The 23,256-nt window shown below is 41.4% G+C and overlaps 1 protein-coding gene across 5 annotated transcripts in view; it reads right to left on the bottom strand.

Moving 5' to 3' along the window:
* Positions 1-2,048: 2,048 nt before the first annotated feature.
* HNF4G (hepatocyte nuclear factor 4 gamma) overlaps positions 2,049-23,256 on the bottom strand; it is a 423,834-nt gene continuing 402,626 nt past the window's right edge. For 4 of the 5 annotated variants that reach the window (XM_069220373.1, XM_069220376.1, XM_069220377.1 and 1 more), the window contains 4 exons: positions 22,637-22,789; positions 20,368-20,604; positions 13,727-13,849; positions 2,049-3,759 (listed from right to left, as the gene is read on the bottom strand). In XM_069220373.1, coding sequence (XP_069076474.1) covers positions 3,638-3,759; positions 13,727-13,849; positions 20,368-20,604; positions 22,637-22,789 — 635 coding nt within the window. In that variant the 3' untranslated portion in view covers positions 2,049-3,637. The remainder of the gene's footprint in view (positions 3,760-13,726; positions 13,850-20,367; positions 20,605-22,636; positions 22,790-23,256) is intronic. The other variant, XM_069220374.1, reaches the window with a different exon arrangement.

The raw sequence follows: 23,256 nt of genomic DNA, 5'->3' as shown, positions 1-23,256 counted from the left end.
TGTATTGTGCATTGTGAGTTGTTTATTCACCACTGCCAGATTTAGACTCATATTTATACTTTTTTAGCGGCGCATTTGTGTCATTTTTTCACGCAAAAGCAGCACAAACTTACAAAATATAATCATATTTTGTAAGTTTGTGCCTCTTTTGCATCAGTAAATGACGCAAATGTGATGCTAAAAAAGTATAAATATGGGCCTTAGTCCCAAAACTTGTAGTAATAGGGACACATTGATTGAGTTGGTTGTGTTGGGCTGGTGGGCAGTATTTGGCTATTAATGCACTTTTGCCTCCACCACCACACCTCTGTGGATGAAAATTATACTCTAAATAAAACAGAGTATTGACTTTCTGTCGCTTCCTCTGCCATATTTTAGGTATAAAGCTGGAGCATGGAAAATGTGGCAGACAGAATATAGACTTTTGTCTGTCACACTGCTATACTTTAAATAGGATGGATGGACCTCCATGACAATGGATGGTTGAATAGAGGTTTTGGACAGACAGTCCGCATCTACCAAACTCTAAATCTGACCCTAAGTCATCACTTTGCCCAGTAAGGTTTGTGAAAGTAGATTATTAGCATTTAAGGGTTATTATAAGGCACTAGATATGGAAACCATTGGGTCAATGTATGCCTTATTGGTGTAAAGGGTGGCTGGAACTATGCAGAAAGCACTTGGCTTATCTCCTAATTATCTTTTCTAAGAAGCAACCCTCAATCCCTCTATATCTACAGAACTGTGTCCAGTGGCTAAGGCAGCAGGAAATACTAGAGTTCCTATTTATGAGCCTTGTGACACGAAAGAGGTACTGGTTGTCAAGTGAAAGCCAGATCAGTGGTTGCTCTCCGCGAATATATGAGCTACCCTTGGCTTAAAGCACATTCAACTCGTAATCATACTGATTTCTTGCCAGAAAATTGTTTTGTTGGTCCAGTTAGATGTGGAGGATGATTCGGGTAGGGATTAGGGATGAATGGCACAGATTAATACAAAAAAAGAAATATATGTTATTTGAGTAAATACCCATTGTTGGTTTGTAAAAGTCCTGTTTACATATCCCCCTTATGCCATCATTAGTATTTATATACATCTGGGGCAGAGACATATGTCAAAGAAGATCCTTAAGTAACTTTATGGTGTGTTTTAAAGATTCTATCCTGGGAATGGAGTAATTTGCCTTGTAATGGATGGCTGAACCAAGCAGGAAATCCAGATGCAGCTTACTCTTGAACCAGTTTGAGGTAGTGGGCTTAAGACAATCGATTATTATACGTATGCATGAAAAGGATTCGCAAAGAAATAGGGAAGCACATTTTTTACATAGATTGATCATGTCTTGGCCTATTTTATCATTCCCTGTGAAAAGGAATGCACTAAATTGAAGGCCAGGGCAGTGACTGGATATATTATGAACGATCTCTTACGGTAATGGCTTCCTGTACCAAATGGGACATGACACTACAGGGTCTTGATATGTGGGGAAGACCATGGACTCAAAAGCAAGAGGTATTTAGATTTCAGGGCGGTCTTTGTGATCATTTGAATGTATAAGACTAGACCATAAAATGAATCCTACAAGATGTTTTCTATTTTCTGCAAATATTTTATTTCATAGACATATCAACAAAATAGATCATCATAATGTAAAAAACAAAAAAGAAGTGTAAAAGTATACATTCCTCATTTGATGTACTATTTGGCAGTGTTTATCACTTTCATTTCTATTTGATTAAGTTTACAAAAATATGTTAACTTCCATTTTTAAACTTTTAAAAATAATTCAAATTATTGCAATAAATTATTACACTTGTTATATTAAAACAGGTCAACATATAAAAGCTGTCAGTATCTTAAATGTACTTAAAGCTATATACCTTTACCCACCACAAATTGGTAGACTTAATAGAGGAGGCCAGCTAGAGAATTATTCTCTTTCTAAACAGCAGAAATTAAAGTAATTCTTTGGCAAGGCATCAGATAAACTGAGTATATAACAAAAAAGGATTTTCAAAATTAACAAGAATTAACAAGTAAAACGTATATTCATTATTTAAAAAGAGGTTTTAATTTTATTTAAAAAAAAGATCTAGTCTTCTTTGGAGAATGATGCCACACGACTGGAAATATACGATTGAGAAGATGTATGGCTGTTTCAAGTACACAGTGTGTGAGAAATAAAAAACAGCACCTCTTCATAAAATTGCCCAGTGAAAAGATTCTTCATAGAAGAGGGATTTTCATGACACACAACTACAGTGCCTAGAGTAAACTCCATTAAGTACATAATATATTACATGTTGTGATTACACTTCTCAGTCACAGTCAACATATGTGCATGCATTCATGAGATTATATGTACTGTCAATGTTGGTAAACCCAATATCCAAAGATTTGACAATATGACTATTTAACTTTATTTTTCTGTGTAATTATATTTTTTGACATCTTTCGATATTATTAAAGGTCATTGATGGTATTTGTTTGTTATTTTTCCTTATTTAGGGTCTTGTAAAGAGCTAAGATATTTGGTAGAAGACTCAGAGCACCAGCGGGACAAGAGAGGTAAAATGGAAAATAATGAGCAGAATTATTAAAGTTTTTCTAATAGATGTACCTGAAAGTGATGGGTCTTCAAATGCATCAGACAAAGAGGCAGAGAAAGTAAAGACTTTCATCTACCTATTAAATTGTGACAGGAACAATGCGGGCAGTATCTGGTTAGATATGATTAATTAGTTATTTTAACATGTTTTGAATGCTGTGGCACGCAGTGTAGAAACATCCGATTCATTTATCACTGATAAAAAATGTTTTCCTTTGTTAGTGTTATATAGTTTGCGTTGCCTGAACGAATGTCAATAAGCGGCTCAGCTCCACCATGCCTCCTCCTAAAATATTGTAAACAATTCTGACAGCTATATGTGCCCCGTAAAAAATAGCAGTTCCTTTCTTTGTATTGGCACACAAATAAACCTAAATTTGCAAGCAAATCCTTGGATGTTTTAAAACATTACAAAATTCATTATTGAATTCTGCATCATGTGTAGTCATTTAACTGCTAAATGAAATTTGCTCTATGAGAGGTATAGCCCCCTAAAAGCCTTTATGACTTTAGAACAGCAAAAATATATTTACAAAGCGTTTCCTGTATTTACTTTAGTACGCCTAAGGAGGCGCCACTGAGTAATGTATTTATGTCCAAATTGTTGAAAAAGCTTCACCCTTCTATGCACAAGTTGTAAAAGATTAAGCCTTTTTGTATGACTCGTGGATGTGGTATTACCCATCTGTGCAGTTTACAAAAGAACACAAACACTTTGGTCCTGATAATAGAACAAATCTCACAGAAAAAAAAACACATTTTGCTTCTAATACTAAAGATAACATTCCGGTAACTATCACGAGTTAATGTTATTGCAAGCAGTACACTTTTGACTGCACCGTAAATAATACAGTGAAATCCTGTTTGTGTTCGATGAGCGTAAATCTCCCTGGCGTCTTTCCCACAGCAAAGCATTCACTGGCAAGTTGCCCACATGAGGTGGCAGCTTTGTTGGGTCACGGATCTATTTTCTTTTTCTGTTGTAACTGCTAAACGTCCTCAGGCACAATAGTTTAATATTTTATGACATCATAAGGATTTGTGCTTCGAAATGGGTTGCTGTGTAATAACAGAAGTGTGGTTTGCGGATATTTTGTATAGTTCCTGTCCTGAGCCATGAGGTGGAGATGGTAGAGGAGTCTCGGGGGCTGCTGGAAAAAAAGAAAATAAATTAGGGTGCTTTTTGTACAACATGTCAGACAACTGAAGCAATATATCACAAATGCAAGTTTGAGCGGAAATTACAAACAATTTAAAAACGCTGTCTATTTAATGCTCTCTAATAGGAAATTGTCTATGACAAAATGCAACATCATTCCTATACTATAGACATTGTCATAGTACATTCTTTTTAACAATCAAAATACTGAGACTATCCTTATATGTCGCTCTGCAACACATTTCTAGAACGGTATGGATAACAAGTAAGAGCATGTTTATATTATTATATATATATATATATGTATAAATATATATGTTCTCCGAGGCTTTAGTTTAAGTTGTGTTTTTGAAATATATTGTTCTAGTGGCATAGTTGCAAAGCATTTACTACTATTTATAGCTCCCAGAATTCAATTCATCAACATTCCCTCTCAGATCCTAAATACATTGCCTCATGCAGCATAAGACACTATGGACCTCATTACCAGTTCGTGAGATATACCAAAAGGTAAAATTGTGTATTCTCACTGGTGTCCCTGCGCTGTTAACTGAAGATTCTGAGTTATTTTCCCCTGAAATAGGAAATAACTTGTGGACTCAGGTGTACCAGGTCCAATACCAAGAGTACCCCTTTCAAATATCACAGGCCCACATCCACACAGATCACCTGCTCCCAGCAGGTAGTTATTAGGTGCAGGGCCTTTTCCCTCAGCTGTTGTGCTAATGGTGGAGAGTGAAGGATAGTAGGAGTGCAGATTACTTTATTTCCACTGGGGGGTAGCTTTCTCAGCTCCTCGAATACTGCAGTAAGTGAGTAGGTGAGGGGCAGGCACAGCAGCTGCAAGCAGCCCCCACAGCGCAGATAGCAAGTCGGACCGCTGTTTCTAGGCACAGAATGATCTGGTCCAGAGTTTGCACTCTCAATAATTCCAGGTCAAGAAACACAGGGGTCACTCGTAGGTGCCAGGAGCAGTAACCCCACCAGGATACTATTCTTGGTAACTTGCAATGAGTCCTTACACAAGTATTCTTCTAATTTTCCTTACCGGTTTCTGACGATTATTCACATAGTACCTGGTACTCTGCACATGTGCACCGAGCACCACACAACCAACCTTCATATCAGTCAACAAATGCCCAAGTCCCCCGGGAATAGCATTACACTCACATGTAACAATAACCACCACACCAATATTTCTAAAGAAAAATATCCCCTCTTCTCGATTCTCGAATTCACTTTCACTGTTTATTAAGAACACCAGTTGCATTTAAAAAATAAATGCTTTCCATAGTAGAAAGAATATGGTACGTAACAACATAAACAAATGTGGTTGTATTAATATGAGCATATTATGGTTGAGAAACAACTATAGATAATTAAAATATTTACATATTCACATGTATACCTTGCTGGAGATTTACATCAGGAGGGATGATAGGAGATGATTAAGATTACTTATATTGATTCTCTAATTTAAGAGAATAATTTTAAGCATGATTTTGAAAATGTGAATGGTGGAAAAAGGCTGAGAGCTGGTTCTAGTGATGAGATCCAAATTAAAGGCACCGTGCATGCAGTAACAATGTGTTAGAAATGGGATCTTTGGTTGGCAGTCACGTTACCTCCTGTCCAAGCAAGGACCCTCACTCTAGTCAGGGTAAAGGAGAATCACTCTTGGTTAACCTACGCTCACCCCTTTGGTAGCTTGGCACGAGCAGGCAGTCTTAACTTCAGAAGCAATGTGTAAAGTATTTATACCAACACACACAGTTATAGAGTAAAAACACGACAAAATGACTCATCACAGGTTTAGAAAAATAGCCAAATATTTATCTAAACAAAATAAGAACAAAATGAAAAACATCTGACATTCACAAGTCAAGCTATGAATTTTTAAAGATTAAACCAAAGAATAGTGCTTAGAAACACAAAATGCTTCGATGAGGTGATAAGACTGCATCGTGATGGAGTCGTTCCCAACAATCCAATACCAATGGCACCAGGTACGGAGCCAGGTACAGTACCTTAGTAAAGTGTGAGAACAAGCCGGGGCACGAAATTGGGGGTTGCAGCATTACTGGATCCGTGGCGGCGTTGGTTCCCGTGCTGCAGGGCGAAAGAGCGGAGGCGTCACAAAGAGGCGTCGGGCCCTTGCTGCAGAGAGGTAGAAGTGAGGCGCGTCGGGCGAAGTATTGAATTTGAGAACTTCCGGTGGAGTCAGTCATGATGTGGTGCAGTGAGTGCAGTAGTGTCGGACCTGCGAGGGTCGTTGCACTCCAGCGAGGACCACAGAGTCGGTTGCAGGCGGCCCCATGGGATTCGGCAGCGGCATCGGTCCGGAGTTGCCGGAAGTCGGTTTTCTTGGATTTTCATCAGCTTCTCCTTTCAAGGGCCCAGAGACTGGATAGGGCATCACTTGTCAGGGCAGGAGTCTCATCAGAGAGTCCAGTTGCTGGTAGGGGAAGTCTTTGATGGCCCTGAGACTTCCAAGCCCTTGGAGATTCTTCTCAAGCAGGAATACACCACAAAGTCCTAGTTCCCCTTTCCCAGGCAGAAGCAGCAACTGCAGGATAGCTCCACAAAGCATAGTCACAGGCAGGGCGGCACTTCTCCTCAGCTCTTCTCCTTGGCAGAGGTTCCTCTAGATTCCAGAAGTGATCTAATTTTCAGGGGTTTTGGGGGCTCTTCTTATACCCCTTTATGCCTTTGAAGTAGGCCTACTTTAAAGGAAAGTCTCTCTTGTTTGTGAGATCCTGCCTTGCCCAGGCCAGGCCCCAGACACACACCAGGGGGTTAGAGACTGCATTGTGTGAGGGCAGGCACAGCCCTTTCAGGTGTGAGTGACCACTCCTCTTCTCCCTCCCAGCACAAATGGCTCATCAGGATATACAGGCTACACACCAGTTCCCTTTGTGTCACTGTCAAGAGAGAGGTGCAAACAGCCCAACTGTCAAACTGACCCAGACAGGGAATCGACAAACAGGCAAAGTCACAGAATGGTTTAAGCAAAAAAATGCCTACTTTCTAAAAGTGGCATTTTCAAACACACAATCTAAAAAACAACTTCACTGATCGATGTATTTTTAAATTGTGAGCTCAGAGACCCTAAACTACCTATTCCCATCTTCTCCCTAAGGGAATCTGCACTTTAATAATAGTTAAAGGTGGCCCCCATGTTAACCTATGAGAGGGGTAGGCCTTTCAACAGTAAAACCCAAATTTGGCAGTATTTCACTGTTAGGGCAGGCAAAACACATAAGTACATGCCCCACCTTTAACATACATTGCACCCTGCCCATGGGGCTACCTAGGGACTACCTTAGGGGTGCCTTACATGTATAAAAAGGGAAGGTTTAGGCCTTGACAGTTTAAAACTGCACACACAGATACTGCAATGGCAGGTCTGAGCCATGTTTATTGGGCTACTGATGTGGGTGGCACAACCAGTGCTGCAGGCCCACTAGTAGCATTTGACTTACAGGCCCTGGGCACCTATAGCACACTGTACTAGGGACTTACTAGTAAATCAAATATGCCAATCATGGAAGGTCAATTTCACATACATTTTACATAGGAGCACTTGCACTGGATAGCAGTGGTAAAGTGCCCAGAGTAATTAAAACAGCAAAAACAGAGTGCAGAATACATCACCAACCTGGGAAACAGAGGAAAAAAGTTAGGGGAGACCACCCCAAGGATACCAAGTCTAACACAATGATATTTAGGTTTCTGAAATAAAGATTCCATTAGTGAGTATATAAATAAAATGGCAATAGGATGACATGCAAGTATTTAGTTGGCAAGAAATTATTTCAGCCCTAAATGAGTTAAACATAAGGGAGCAGTTGTCCATCCAGTGTCTGACAGCTGTGAACCAGTCAGTAACATTAGAATGAAGATTGGATGTAAAACTAGGAAATTAGAAGGTTTGTGTACGGCAACAGAAAACAATAAATTCCAACAGATGAGATAATGTCCTTTAGTAAAATAAGAAAATTGAAAGTCTAAGACGAAAACATTTCCATATAAAAAATATGCATAACTGCCCTCTAAAAATCTAATTTCACCATCTGTTTGAAAAAGCTTCCTTGAGAAACTGAGTTGATGAGCTTGTGTTGATGCGCCTGTGCCAAGTGAGTGGTACAGACACGTGAGAAGACCTCAGGCAGCATATCCTGAAACCCCAAAACAACTTGTTGCTCTTTACTGATGAAGGAATTAATCCTGAAATACTTGTCTACAGTTACACAGCACAGGCTTCACCATCAATAGAGAAAAATTAAAGACTACTACTAAAGTAAGTGTTATGCACTACATTTACCATGATGCACTGGGACAAATTGAGTGTTGGGATGCTCCAAAATTTCCAAAGTGTCTGAACCAAATACACAATGATTAGATGCCACTTCTATGTAGCACCTTCTTTTACAATTTCAATTATATAATTCTGTTGACTGTGACTCTCATTATCAGATTTTAACTTTTGACCCCTCTGAAGCCACTCACATTAATTGTTTACACCAACCACACATTAAAATGGTGCATCCACCTATGTATGTGAAGGACATCCCTTCCACCAAACCTCTATAGAAATGACTTCTGAGAGTTAACCACATCTCTTTCTTTCATAGGAAAATCTAAATATTACCTGAGAATAACTTGCTCCCAGAAACTGCACACCCAAATGTGTCCTTTTCCTCCTCAGACTTCCGCAACATCTTCAAACAAGCTACAATTGATTTTAGCTCCTATGTCTCTTCTAAAATCTCTAGTTTAAGAAACACAACTCGGCAACATGCTCAGTACCTACATCCCACTTCTCCTGACTGCACTTCCCTCTAAGCTCAATATAAGAACAATTCAACAGCATCCCCCTTTCAAGCAGCTAAGTCCCACAACTCTTGTGATATACATTCTCTGAGACAAAAGCTTTAGCTTTCTCACCAAAACACTATGTAGCTGATTATGAGTTTGGCTGACAGAAACATCTGTCTGCCAACCTCCCAACAGGGTGGTCACTGGGGTGTTGGTGACCTTCCCACCAGCCCCATTATGATTTTCCCACTGCGCTGATGGGTTGGTACAGTGCAGGGGTCCCCTGTGGCCCCCTGCACTTGTTCTCCACCAGCGTTTTCATGACAGTTGAACGGTCATGAAAAGGCTGGCAGAGAACAAGGTTGTAATCAGCAGGGCGGCGCTGACTTCAGTACCGCCCTGGCTGATTAAAACGGGGACTTCCGTCAGCCCATTAGAAACAGTCCTCCAGCTGGAGACGGTGGTGTTTTGGTGCTTCAACCGCCAAAGTCTCAATTTGATGGTCAGACCGCCAAAGCCATGGCAGTCATGACCACCACAGAGAGTCTGGCGGTCTGTTGAATGGCAGACTCGTAATAAAGCCTTATTCCTACACAGATATTCACCTGCCTCAGTTGACAAGCACAGTACATGCTACTCGCCTTGGTGTTTAAAATCAATTAATGGCACTTCATCCCCATTTTTCTCTCAATGGGTCACAGGCCACTATGTTACCCATGATTGGAAAGCCCCATCTCCCTTCTGCCTTTCCCAGCCAAAGTAATAGAGAAGACCGTCAACAAACAGCTGACCACCTTCCTGGAAGACAACAACCTGCTCGACCCCTCACAGACCGGATTCCGAACCAACCACAGCACAGAAACCGCCCTCATCTCAGTCACAGACGACATCAGAACCCTGATGGACAACGGTGAAACAGTCGCCCTCATTCTTCTCGACCTCTCGGCTGCCTTTGACACCGTCTGTCACCGCACCCTAATCACCCGCCTCCGCTCCACCGGGATCCAAGACCAGGCCCTGGACTGGATCGCCTCCTTCCTCGTAAACCGCTCCCAAAGAGTCTACCTCCCTCCGTTTCGCTCAGAACCCACTGAGATCATCTGCGGCGTACCTCAAGGCTCATCACTCAGCCCGACACTCTTCAATGTCTACATGAGCCCCCTCGCTAACATCGTACGCAAGCACGACATCATCATCACCTCCTACGCCGACGACACCCAACTTATACTCTCCCTCACCAAGGACCCCGCCAGCGCCAAGACCAACCTACAAGAGGGTATGAAGGACGTCGCAGATTGGATGAGGCTCAGCCGCCTAAAGCTGAACTCTGAAAAAACTGAAGTCCTCATCCTCGGCAACACCCCGTCCGCCTGGGACGACTCCTGGTGGCCCACGGCCCTCGGCACCGCACCGACCCCCGCAGACCACGCCCGCAACCTCGGCTTCATCTTGGACCCCCTTCTCACCATGACCAAGCAAGTCAACGCCGTGTCCTCCGCCTGCTTCCTCACCCTCCGCATGCTCCGCAAGATCTTCCGCTGGATCCCCGCCGACACCAGAAAAACCGTGACCCACGCCCTCGTCACGAGCCGCCTGGACTACGGCAACACCCTCTACGCTGGGACCACCGCCAAACTCCAAAATCGCCTGCAACGCATTCAAAACGCCTCAGCCCGCCTCATCCTCGACGTACCCCGCAACAGCCACATCTCCGCACACCTGAGACACCTGCATTGGCTCCCAGTCAGCAAAAGGATCACCTTCCGACTTCTCACCCACGCACACAAAGCCCTCCACGACAAGGGACCGGAATACCTCAACAGACGGCTCAACTTCTACGTCCCCACCTGCCCCCTCCGCTCCTCTGGCCTCGCACTCGCCGCCGTCCCTCGCATCCGACGCTCCACGGCGGGTGGGAGATCTTTCTCCTTCCTGGCGGCCAAGACCTGGAACTCCCTCCCCACCAGCCTCAGGACCACCCAGGACCACTCCGCTTTCCGGAGACTCCTAAAGACCTGGCTGTTCGAGCAGCGATAACCACCCCCTTTGTCCCTAGCGCCTTGAGACCCGCACGGGTGAGTAGCGCGCTTTATAAATGCTAATGATTTGATTTGATTTGATTGGCCAATACCCACCATCCCATACCAAAACATGTGTGCTGCCTAAAGGATCAGATTCCTGGGATGCTTTCCAAAGCCAAGGTAAATCCACCATTGAGTTTAACAGTGACTAAAAACATATCTTCTTTCACTTAAAACGTGTTGTTTCTACACTGGTGCAGAGGCACCTAACGGACCACATACACAATTAGTAGTGTTGACGTCCTCAGCTGGTCTGCACCTTCCTCGCTCTGCATTATTATTGTTCTTTGTGATCAGATGTGCCATTCACCTGGACACCAAGCAGCTGTGGCAGCATACTCAATCAGGCTGCTCCTCCTGCAGCTGGGGCTGCAATGCTCAATTTTGATGAATGTTTTGAGAGCAATAATTATAAGAAGATGGATATTGGGACTACACCCATTTTTTATAACAAAGCTTGGACGATTGTAGATGATTGCTAGAAGCTTTTCATCAGACTCACTTCCTGAGATTAGCCTATTCCAAGATAGTTGTTGTTTCCACATTTTAGTGTAGTGCCTCCCAACCCATCATGATGCTTATCTGTTCTTTTTCCTGTATGTCATTTCCTGTTTACAGATATAAAAGAAGCTGATACAAAGTGCATTCTTGTATCACAAGGCACTTCTTCATCCAATTCATTACTTCTGTTTCAATGCTTTGCCTACAAAATTTCAGTCGGTCTTCTTCATAGAATTTATGCAGAAGTTAGACGGGGTGTTAGGCCCTGAAGAAGACCCTGGAACTCTGTGGATTAGCAAATCGGTCAACACATGTTGGCAAAAAAAGAGAATTGATGAACCATTTTACTTTATAATGTATCCTTCCAAAACATTTTTAACCATACAAAGGGTCCCCTGTTATGAAGGAAACCACTAGGGTTTACCATGAGGCATTTTTACATATTACCCTGGATCCCTGTTTCAGTCCCAAATAGGAATTATATAGGAACTCCCCTTGAGGCTGAGGCTGTCATAATGGTATTCACCTACTTTTTATTGTGGTGGGTATGCCAATGATGAAGCATGTCATGATACGTTGTGCAAGGCATTCTCTTCAACATTTTTTACATCAATCTGAGATACAGGGATGAAGGCAAATCAATACTCAAGAGTGTCACTGTAGGTCAACTCATTCTATTAAAGCACCATTTGTAATATAATGTATTATACAGGAGAATGCGCTTGGAAGTTGGTCTTCTTCCATTCTTATGCATTAACATAATTATATTCTTCCCCTACCAGTGCCACCTTGTCCTTGACATGCCTTCTCAATAGCCTTTATTGTATATATTTTCCTCCTTCTCCGGGTTATTGTGTATTTATTGTATTGAATGATGCCTACTTTAAGATGGCCCATTTGTCTCCATTTAAGAAGATTCCTTCAGTTCCTGAAATGTCAAAGCTCTTTCGTTTTCATGGACTAGCAGGTGCCATTACTTCTAACAAAGGATCTCTAGTTCTAAATTCTGCAAAAGCTTATGTACAACTCCCAGAATCCAATAATCATATTCTAATGGCTATCGTCCACATTCTATTGGACTTACTGAAAAGACAAACCAGGCCCTAAAGCAGTATTTGCGCTGTTACAGCAAGGCAGCACGGGACACCTGTGTGATAATATACACAGCTGAGTTTGTGCATAATAATGCAACTCATTAAGACACTAAAGTGGCCTCTTTTTTGTCTCAAAGGTTGCCATCCATGCTCTCGGTCAGCAACTCCACAATTAAGATCTCTGGTACCCGAAGCAGATGTCATGTCTGATCACCCTAGTTGTTAAGAAGTTAAAATAATCCAAGCTTTGATGGAGATAAGAACTAACTCACATGTCGGACCTACCCCAAACTTTAGTATCATACCCCTCCAACTATATCCACCCTTCCTGGCGAAAGGATCTTTTGAATTTCAGGTCGGTGGCATCTGTAACTCTCGATTATGAAGATTATATGCCTACATCTCATCATGTGGCTACTAGGCCGTCTTTGGCTATGCCACTGTCAAAGGCATCCCAGTATATGCAAATTCTAGGCAAACCATAGGTCATCCATAAAGTGTAGTCCTTTTACATCAAAGCTTAATAATTATTTTGTATAAATCAGGTAGATTTTGTTTTTCATCGAATAATATTTATTTTCCTGGTTTAGGTTTTCATGTTCAAATGCTGTGTATTGCGCAACAATCCTCCATGTTGAAATTCATACAGAATATTTTTTAATGTCTAGTATTTGTGCAATGCTTTCGGTTTCTTTAATGTTCTAGTCTCTCAGCTATTGTAAAATATTGATCATTATGCAGCATTAAAGCACAGATAATTTCATCTGTTTGTAAGCCTTGAAACATATTTCTTGCATTTAGTAGCAGTGTGTTGAACTAACTTCAAAATAGATTCCACAGGTCAAGGGGCAAAGTGAAGGCGAATTCCAGTCAATGTGCTATGAATATTTAACTGCTTTCAAACTAGCACTGCTGCACTCTTCTGAAGAGCTCCATCTGAGACATTCACCCCAGGCATTTCAATGAAGCTAACTGCAAGCAAATGCTTTACCACTTGAATAATTACTACGATAATAAAGAGATCCATTGAAGCAACATGTAAGAACATTACTTACAACAATAGCAACGAAAATGACCATAATGCAGTGGGACCTGAATATATGCGCTATTAAAGCAAAGGACTAGATTTAAATGTAATCTAGTGATTAGGTGCAACCTGAACATCTGTTAATCGGAGAAGAAAAGAAAGGAGGGGCTGTTAAAGCACAGAACTACACCTGAAAGTATCCGAGATGGCCTGGTAGAGTGAGCCTAATGCGTGCTTTGGTATTTTCAGACAAAGCAGGAAAACACTACTTGATTGTATGTGTTACCTGCATTACTCTGAAATACATGTTATTGCAAACAAACTGCAGTACAGATTTTGCATTTGTATTAAAATTATGCAACACAAAAACACTGCCTATTTTTGGAAACAACAGTGGACTATTTTCACACACAATATGATGAAATTTAAATTACTTACACACATGTTCTGTGCGAAGGGGTGCAGACATTGAGCTGATAAGCAGCGTTTGTCCCGTTAATGGATCCTGCGCTAAATGAGGATGCATGGAATGGTGGAGGTGACCCGCGTCGCTTGATGCACCTGTAACAAGAGAACATCAATTTATCAACATGTGCAGCTGCCAGCATTATCTCTATTCAAAATATCCATCACTGTACGGCCTTTAATGCAAAACTTTTATTAAATATAAAGATAATAGACACGTTTGGGTGCTAATGATTATTTGTTAGATAGGAGAACCTCTCAAAATAATACTTACAGGTGACTTTTCAAATACTGCCCCCAAACTGAGAATTAAACTGAAGATACAGTTCATCAAGAACCCTAGGTACCCAGAGCAAATAAATGAGCTGCACCTTGCAGTGGGTTTTCATTCTATCCCGGGTATACAGCAATTCATTTGCTGAAATATAGAGTGAAAAATAGGTATCAAGAAAACCTTTGTATTTCCAAAATGGACACAAGATAAGGTGTTGAGGACCAGTGGTTATTTGCACATCTCTGACTTCTAGGGTGCCCATACTAGCATGTGAATTACAAGGCATTTCTCAAATAGATGTCTTTTTTACACACTGTCTTATATTTGGAAGGACAAAATGTAGAGAAAGACAAGGGGCAATAACACTTGTTTTGCTATTCTATGTTCCCCCAAGTCTCCCGATAAAAATGTTACCTCACTTGTGTGGGTAGGCCTAGCGCCCGCGACAGGAAGTGCCCCAAAACACAACATGGACACATTAAATTTTCCCAAAGAAAACAGAGGTGTTTTTTTTAAAAGTGCCTAGCTGAGGATTTTGGCCTCTAGCTCAGCCGCCACCTAGGGAAACCTACCAAACCTGCGCATTTTTTAAAACTAGAGACCTAGGGGAATCCATGATGGGGTGACTTGTGGGGATCTCACCAGGTTCTGTTACCCAGAATCCTTTGCAAACCTCAAAATGTGGCAAAAAAAACACTTTTTCCTCACATTTCGGTGACAGAAAGTTCTGGAATCTGAGAGGAGCTGCAAATTTTCTTCCACCCAGCGTTCCCCCAAGTCTCCCGATAAAAATGGTACCTCACTTGTGTGGGTAGACCTGGTGCCCGCGACAGGAAATGCCCCAAAACACAAAGTGGACACATCACATTTTCTCAAAGAAAACAGAGGTGTTTTTTGCAAAGTGCCTACCTGTGGATTTTGGCCTCTAGCTCAGCCGCCACCTAAGGAAACCTACCAAACCTGTGTATTTTTTAAAACTAGAGACCGAGGGGAACCCAGGATGGGGTGATTTGTGGGCCTCTCACCAGGTTCTGTTACCCAGAATCCTCTGCAAACCTCAAAATGTGGCTAAAAAACTGTTTTTCCTCACATTTCAGTGGCAGAAAATTCTGGAATCTGAGAGGAGCCACAAATTTTCAGTTTTGTTTAATCTTTTCTCATCCTTATCATTTCCCATATGATTGTCATAAGTCAGAGGAAGGCAAGCATGTTATCACTACAGTGGTTAACCAGGGGAATTTAGTGGACCAGCTTTATCTACTTGTTTTGGTCTGAGCCAGAACTTGAGGTGAGTCAGATGCAGATTTCTCTGCACAGCCCCAGCCACTCTTGAAAGCAAAGCTTAGAGCAACAAGAACTAACATTGGCAAACCACTAGGTCTGGTGCAGGCCACCACCTTTTTGCTTTTGTTAATGTTTGCTTTGTTTTGTCATGATTTTGCAAAAAGATATTGTTGCAAAAGTTGCTGGCCTACATAAATCCTTAAGAAACAAATGGCTAATAGCAAAAATATTTTTGGTCTCAAAAAGCACACATTACCATAAAAGTCTCTTTCACTTAAGGGAACTGCTATATGTGTGCTGATGTCTGTCTTGTGAAAGGGCAGAATGCCGCCACTCACAGTGAAGTTAATAAATGGCTGAGTTGAGCTGACCAACTGCTCTATGCTGTATGCTGTAGTGGTCGGAAGAAAAATGTGACTCACTCAAAAACTGACCAATATATGAAGAGGACTGTCAGAAAGCTCTTATATAGAAGTTTTGAAAAGTGGATTATTGATAAGGGCAGGTACGCAGTTACACTTATCAACAGGCCACTAACCTCCACTTAGGTGCGGTTAGGTCTCAATAAATTAAACCCAGCTCAACCCTTGGTAGCTTGGCAATAAGCGACAAAGTTTAATTTAGGAAACAAGTGTGCAAAGCATTAAAAAAATCACATAATAGTAAATAAGTAAAACACAAAAAAAACTAAAAATCCAGCAACAGTTTATGAAAATAGATTATATTTTTATCTTTAAAATGAAACCAAAATGATTAAAATCGGATATGGGGAACCGGAGATATAAATTTTTTAAGAATTAATGTTTTGTAGCCCACTGAAGCAACTAGCGCTCAAAGGGTTAAAAAAATAAAAGGTCACACTGGACAGGGACAAAGTCCAGAGTTCAGGCCACCCACGAGGTAACACTGTTACACTTACTTTCAGAAGTGTTTTTTGATTCAGGAAAGTGGTCCACAGCACCAGCCAAGGGTTCAGAGGCTCTGGTTTGCCTCTTTGGTCTGGGAATACAACTCCCACCATGCACCTCTTCAATTTACGGTGTTCCTCTAAACGTCTCCAAACTTCTGGATCTTCTTCCAGAGGTCCTTTTTGGGTCCTTGAAGTGTCCACAACTTGATACAAGCTTCCAGAAGCTCTGAGTTGCTCCTTGGTAGCTGGGACTAAAATTCACAGAATGCACATGGTAAGAATCCTCAAATGGCCACCTGATGCTGGTGACACCAGATTCATGCTAGCCTGGCTGATGAAGGGTGATACCCTGAAACCGGTCCCAGGATGCTTGTTTCTGGTTCAGGGAGGACCTGGCCTGGCAGTTCAGGCTGGACTGTTCCTATGGCGAACAGGGTCAAGACTGATTTGCATATAACTGGGTCCAAACTGGAATGGCATGGCAAGCAAAAAAACTGATGGATTAAACCTAGATCTGTGACTGGGGGTGAATGTTTGATTTGCTCTGCATTCTGTCCATCTTCTGTTGTTTTTGCATTGGTCAGCTGGGCTCTGCTTGCAGGACTTGATGCAGGGGACTTTGGGTTGCTCCTTTGTACCTGTAGCAAATAGGGAGTCCCTTTGTGAAGCAGTAGAAGACAGGCAAAGTCCTTTTAGTGGTTAAGCCCAAGTGTGCAGCTGGTGCAGTCCTACAGAATGCAGGTTCCAAGTGCAGAATAGGGGTCCAGTTGGGCAGTCCTTCTTCTTCTTTGTCTTATTCCTTGTAGGGATCTGAGGTGTGGGTGCAGCTCTGACATATTTATCCTTGCTTCTGGGTGGAAAGCAAGGGGGCCCTGGTTATCCAATCACAGGAAGCTCCTTCCCCCTTTAATGACCACTTCCTGGGAACTGTGGCAAAAATCAATCCCAGGGAGCAACATTCTTCAAAAATCCAACATGGCTGAAAGTGATTTTTGATGGTTAGATCTGGTTGGGCCCACCCACCTGTGTAGCTAAAAATCAAATCCTAAACACACCCCTCTCCTGCCCTTTCCTAATCTAATCAAGAGGCACCTAATTGTCTGGGGTTGCAGGAGGTGAGAGAGGTCCTGAGCTGCTCCAAATGTCCTTCCCTGCCTTTGAAGACCAGTTTGGACGCTCTTCCCCAATCCTGCTTCACCATCTGCTGAGACAGATCTCCTCCTCCAGGCACATCCTTTGTGTTCAGCCAGGCTACTTCACACCTCATTAAGGCAGCCTGGCCAGGCTGCCAGAGGCTGGCTAATCAGAGAAGGGCACTACAGAGCTGAATTTGGCAACCTCCAGGTAAAGTTTAAAAACTCTTTACCTGAACTAGTTATATTAAAGTCAACAATTGCAAGTTGTGGGATGTAATATAACAATCAATTTGATACCAAACTCAAGGTATCTGGCACTTAAGGGAACTTTGAAAATTAAAATAAAGTCTCCCCATTTTAGCCTATGGAGGCCATTCACTACAGTGAGAGAAAAACAAGTTTGGCTATTTTGCCTCACCGAGGGATAGAAAGAATTTTTACTTACAATGCACCCTAGGGGCACATCGGGCACACCTTAGGGGTGACTTAATTGTGAAAATAAGGTATTTTAAGACTTTGGAAGTACTTTTAATCCCAACGTCGAAATTGCATATAACCTTACTTTAAAAGCAGCCAGCAAGAAAGGCCTGCCTTTAAAATGACCCTGGGCACCTCAGCAGTGCACCTATGGGTGCTCTACCAATGCTGGTATCCCTAAACCTGCATGCCCTACCATATACTAGGGAATTATAGGTAGGTTGACATAGCCATTTATAATTAACCTAATTTGCATACTCATTTTAAGCAGAGCACATGCCCTGGGACTGATTAGCAGTACCCAGGGCACCATCAGAAAACACCAGCAAAAAGTGAAAAATGGGGCTCTGCAATCAGCCCTTTTTTTCTCACAGTAAGTATAATATAGATTTATTTTAGGAAATTTAAAAGAACTTGGCTATTGACAAACCTAAATATTAGGCACTTGCCCAAGTCAGGTTTTATGTGCATAACTTGTTTTGTTTTCTGTTTGCACCAGTAAGGAAAAACAATATCCAAATAACAATGATACCAAGCAATGGTGCAGAATATTCACATCAACATGGGAACCAGTGGTTGTTAATGTGACAAATAAATACATGCAAGTGTTTTCTTGAAGTTTACTTTATGCATTTGAAGTCCTCTAGTCAAATCTGTGACAAATACCTTTCATTATATACCAAACATTATTAGCCAACAACTTGGTCTTAGCTTTAATACGCTCAGTTTTCAAATACTGAAAATATAACACTTATTGTGACTGTGAAGAATGCTGTTAAGCCAAGTCCCTCCTTTTACCTAAGTGTTGCCTCGCCTATATACTGAGGTAACATGAGTCCAATGCACAGGGCCATATCACAAAAAGTGAGTACCTCCAGCGCAAAGTTAGGCCAGACTGTTCCACAGATTTGGGCTGACGTGTCTTAGGTAATTAAAGACCCGGAGAAGAGCTATTTCGTCAGCTTTAAACATGGGTGAACACTTGTTTTGTGAAAGGGACTTTCAAGGTATGTGTTGCTTTTTTTATGGAAATTAAGGAGCATTTGTTGACTTATCTAAAGTAAACACTTGAATGTACCAAATCTGCATGCACAACGCAGAATAACAACAAAATTAATATATAACAGGGAACTTCACAAAAAACTGTGCTAGAGCAGAATGCTACATAGCAACCACATTACCGCACAACAAAATCACATTGTAAAATCAGAGCTCAAAAACATAGCAGCACAAAAAACTGAATACATCACCACAACAAAATACCACATAATAAATGTGTCCAAAGTTCCTAACATATATTACCAACACCAAAATCCAGTTTTTATAATACAGTGGTAAAAGGTATTTGAAGCAAGCACCACCTTAACTCATTATCAAGAACATAAAATAACACCAGTCACTGTGCTAGTACTTTCTTAGATCCCACTCCAGCCAGGCAGCTAACTGCATGCCATTTTGCTTAGCCAAACAATCAATAAAATGTCTAATCTTTTCTAATTGAAGTTGTAATAACCACAACCTTGAACGATGTCCTAGAGATCCCATAATTTTATATTTTTAAAAAAAAGGTTTATCTGGACATATGTATTCTGTCCTGTTACAAGTTTGCTTGTACTGGCCAAGCTAGTACCGGTTGTGGGTGACCCTCAGGACAGTCTTCCCACTTTCCAGAGATTCCCCCCATCCAAACCCAGACGTGCCATCCCCCATGAAGTCAGGAGTGATATCTAGATATAGAACTGAAACAGCTCTTATTTTTGTGACAATGCCTTAAAATGTGTTTATGAACAGCATGCGGTACTATTGGTTTAGCAAAAGTGACAGTCGTTCTTAGAAATTGTGGACATTAATATCCATTTGCTCATATAAATAATGTTTTCCAGGAAACAAAACATGGAAAGCATGGGATTTGTTTAGCATATTTAACAATTGTACATCAATTACATCAGAATAAATCATTTAACTAAAGGGCGAAAGGGTTAAAAAGAAAACATGATTGTGGAGGAGTATTTTCAATGCCTAGTACTACCTGGAAGGAATGACATGCAGTGAAAAGGCGGTGATAGTGGAGCTAAAAAAAAGAGTCCAAGTCACAGTGCCAGCTCACGTCTCGGCAGTCTGCTACACAAATGTACATTAATGTAATTTGTGATCCAAAAGAAAACACAATTGACAATTATCGAGATCAAAATACCGCAGTGAATTTAAAACCTGCCGCAAAATAAACAAAAACCAAGGCAGAGTGCCCAGAAATAAAAAAAAAAATGAAAACTCCAGTTCTCTCTATTGCTGCCAAACAAATTATATTTGGAAGGCACCATTATTTATAGGGGTGCAACACATTTTCTCATTTGTTAGATACTCATCTCATTGATCAGTGTGCGAGTTCCCAAAAGAAGAATGCAGTTACATGTGGAAATTCACAAATGTTGGTAGAAGATGGCATATTTTCACAACATGAAGCATTTCTGATAATGAAAATGGAGCAACGTTTTTCTCAATATTGTTAATAATAACAAAAAATAAATCTCACCTCCCAGTAACATCTCCTGAAGCAAATTGTCAATTTTAATCATGCCGAAGAGTTTGACAAACTGTATTTGTTCAATCATTTGCCACGTGATGCTCTGGAGTGTCGGCAGCAAGAGAAGTAGTTCCCCGAATCGCCCCCGGGAGTCGTACTGGCGGTCATTGATGTAATCTTCCAAACTGACTTGAACTTGGAACCGCATAGTCTTGATCCTTAAAGGGTCACTTAGTCCTTTTGCATCTTGATAAGAATACGTTTCATGAGTTATCATTTATTTAAAGTATGATTCATTCAAAGAGTATATTACTGCAGGCGACAGGCACCCCAATTCTTGCATAAGCAGGAGTTTGCATTCGAATCTGTAACTGTAAGGTGAGCGACAATGACAGCAAATACCCTAACGCTCCTCCCAAGCTTTCAGCAAGTAACTCTTGAGGAAATGCTTGTAAAGAAAAAAAATCAATTTTCTGAATATTGCACTTCAACTGGTCTTATTATCACCCCAGTAACAGGCCAAATGGAATGAGGGCCTTAACACATTATAAAGTATGCAACATCACGGGCACATCATTGTTCAGGGCTTGATCAGGGTAAAGTCGACATAATATCTATCTAGTCCATGCTTGGCTTTTTTTCACAAAAGCTACTGACATTCACCAGAGAAGTTAGGAAACCACACTGGAGATACATTTCTCAATTCTTGGATCATTGTATGTGAAATGTCTGGTTTTACTATTTCTTTTGTTTCAAATAAGAAGATTTAATGTGTTAGGTTCTTGTAGCATTAAAATGTCTACCCTGATATCTGTAGTCACCTGATGCCAAGGATTCTGTGCACTCCTTTCTAATGTGCCTCAAACTCAAATCGGACAAGATGCAAGTCGTTATCTTTGGCTCCACCCCCTCCACATGGGATGACTCCTGGTGGCCTGCCACTCTCGGAACCGCTCCAACTCCCAACAACCACATGCACAACCTAGGATTCATCTTGGACCCCTCACTATCCTTGACCTAGCAAGTCAATGCCATCTCCTCCTCCTGCTTCAACACCCTCCACATGCTCCAAAAGATCTACAAATGGATACCCACCGAAACACGAAAAACACGAAAACACGAAAAACAGTCACCCAAGCCCACGTAAGCAGCAAACTGGACTACGGCTAAACTCCAGAAGAGGCTGCAACGCATCCAGAACGCCTCTGCACGCCTCATCCTGGACATCCCCGCCACTGCCACATCACAGACCACCTGAAAAACCTGCACTGGCTCCCAGTCAACAAGAGAATCACCTTCAAACTCCTCACCCACGCTCATAAAGCACTGCACAACACCGGACCAGAATACCTCAACAAACGACTCTCCTACATTCCGACCCGGCATCTCCGTTCTGCTGACTTCGCATCCGCAGAACTACAACCGGGGGTAGATCATTTTCACACCTCGCCACCAAAACGTGGAACACTCTTCCCACTCACCTGCGCCAGACCAAAGACCTCCTTAACTTCAGGAACCTTCTCAAGACCTGCCTGCTCGAGTAGTAACAGCACCTACCCCCCACCTTCTCCCCCTCCACTCCTCAGTGCCTTGAGACCCTCACGGGTGAGTATTACAAATCCCTGATTGATTGACTGAATGTCTCATGAGACAAAGTTTTAGAAATTACAATACATTTTGCCATTTAAGAAATGTTAGTGTGTGTTTATAGTTTTTCTTTAAAACTTTCTTACATGCATAACATGGATGGATTTGTCCAGGGTACATTAACTGAAAAACCACGAAAGACCACACTTACAGCATGCCTAATTATTAAACCATGTATTAGAAATATGCAAAAAAAATATTGAGATTTTCATGAATATTGTGATTCATCCATCTACAAACCCTTGTACTCCCTCCAGAGACAGCAACCAGCTGTCAGGTTTGACAAGACTAACCAGCATTTTTTCTAGAAACCTATTGAATAATAACATTCTGTGACTGCATGCCACGATATTAGGACCACCTATGAGTATTCTTTAAACCAAACCAGTGCAGCTATACATAAGGAACCGCCCTTATGTTTTCTACATAAGAAAGAACGAGATTTGTTTTAAAACAAGTATGTCTCATAAGAAATGTTAATTAGACACATTTGATGTAGGTCTCCTTACATGCCAACATCTGAAATTAAATACATTATCTGGTTCCGGGTGAAAAATTGGTGCATACTGTTTGATTATGTAATTTTCAGCAGGACAGTTAATCTATTAAACTTCACAAATGGAAAATTTACCTGGATCAAAAAAGACTATCGCCTTCAAACACGCATACTCATTGTCATCAATTTGAATTTCCTGGAAAGGCTGGACGAGCTCATCCAAAATCCTATTAGCCACACGACTAATTTCTATTTCAGAGGAATCACGGTGTATTATATAATTGTTTCCTACAGTGGAAAAGAAAGACATTATTGCTCACATTGCTAGACTTAGTGCACCTCCTACACTAGAGATGCTGTTTACTTACACACACACACACACATATAAACACACATGTAGAACACGTGTTCAGTCTCTCTCTCTCTCTCTCACTCTCTGTCTCTCTCTCTCTTTACCGCCCTAACTACTACTTCTGTTTGGTGGTTTGAATGGGAACATGAAAACATCATGAAGCACTGCAACGTGACACATTGGACGTTATTGAGAACAAATAAGGGAATATCATTGCTCTCCAGTATTGCAACTAGGAGACAACACTTGCTATGTAATTTGGCACAGGGCTTTGTTACTACTGCCAGGCCCTGCCACTTGCCTTAAAGAAGCCTAAGTCGCTGCACCCATTGTCATGTTGCTATGTATTTCTACTCAGTTCTTCTGTTCCGAGAAAAAAATAGGTTGTGCACAATATAAGTAA

This window comes from Pleurodeles waltl, chromosome 2_2 (assembly GCF_031143425.1).
Source record: "Pleurodeles waltl isolate 20211129_DDA chromosome 2_2, aPleWal1.hap1.20221129, whole genome shotgun sequence".
NCBI lineage: Eukaryota > Metazoa > Chordata > Amphibia > Caudata > Salamandridae > Pleurodeles > Pleurodeles waltl.
This window is presented reverse-complemented; position numbering and strand designations above follow the sequence as displayed.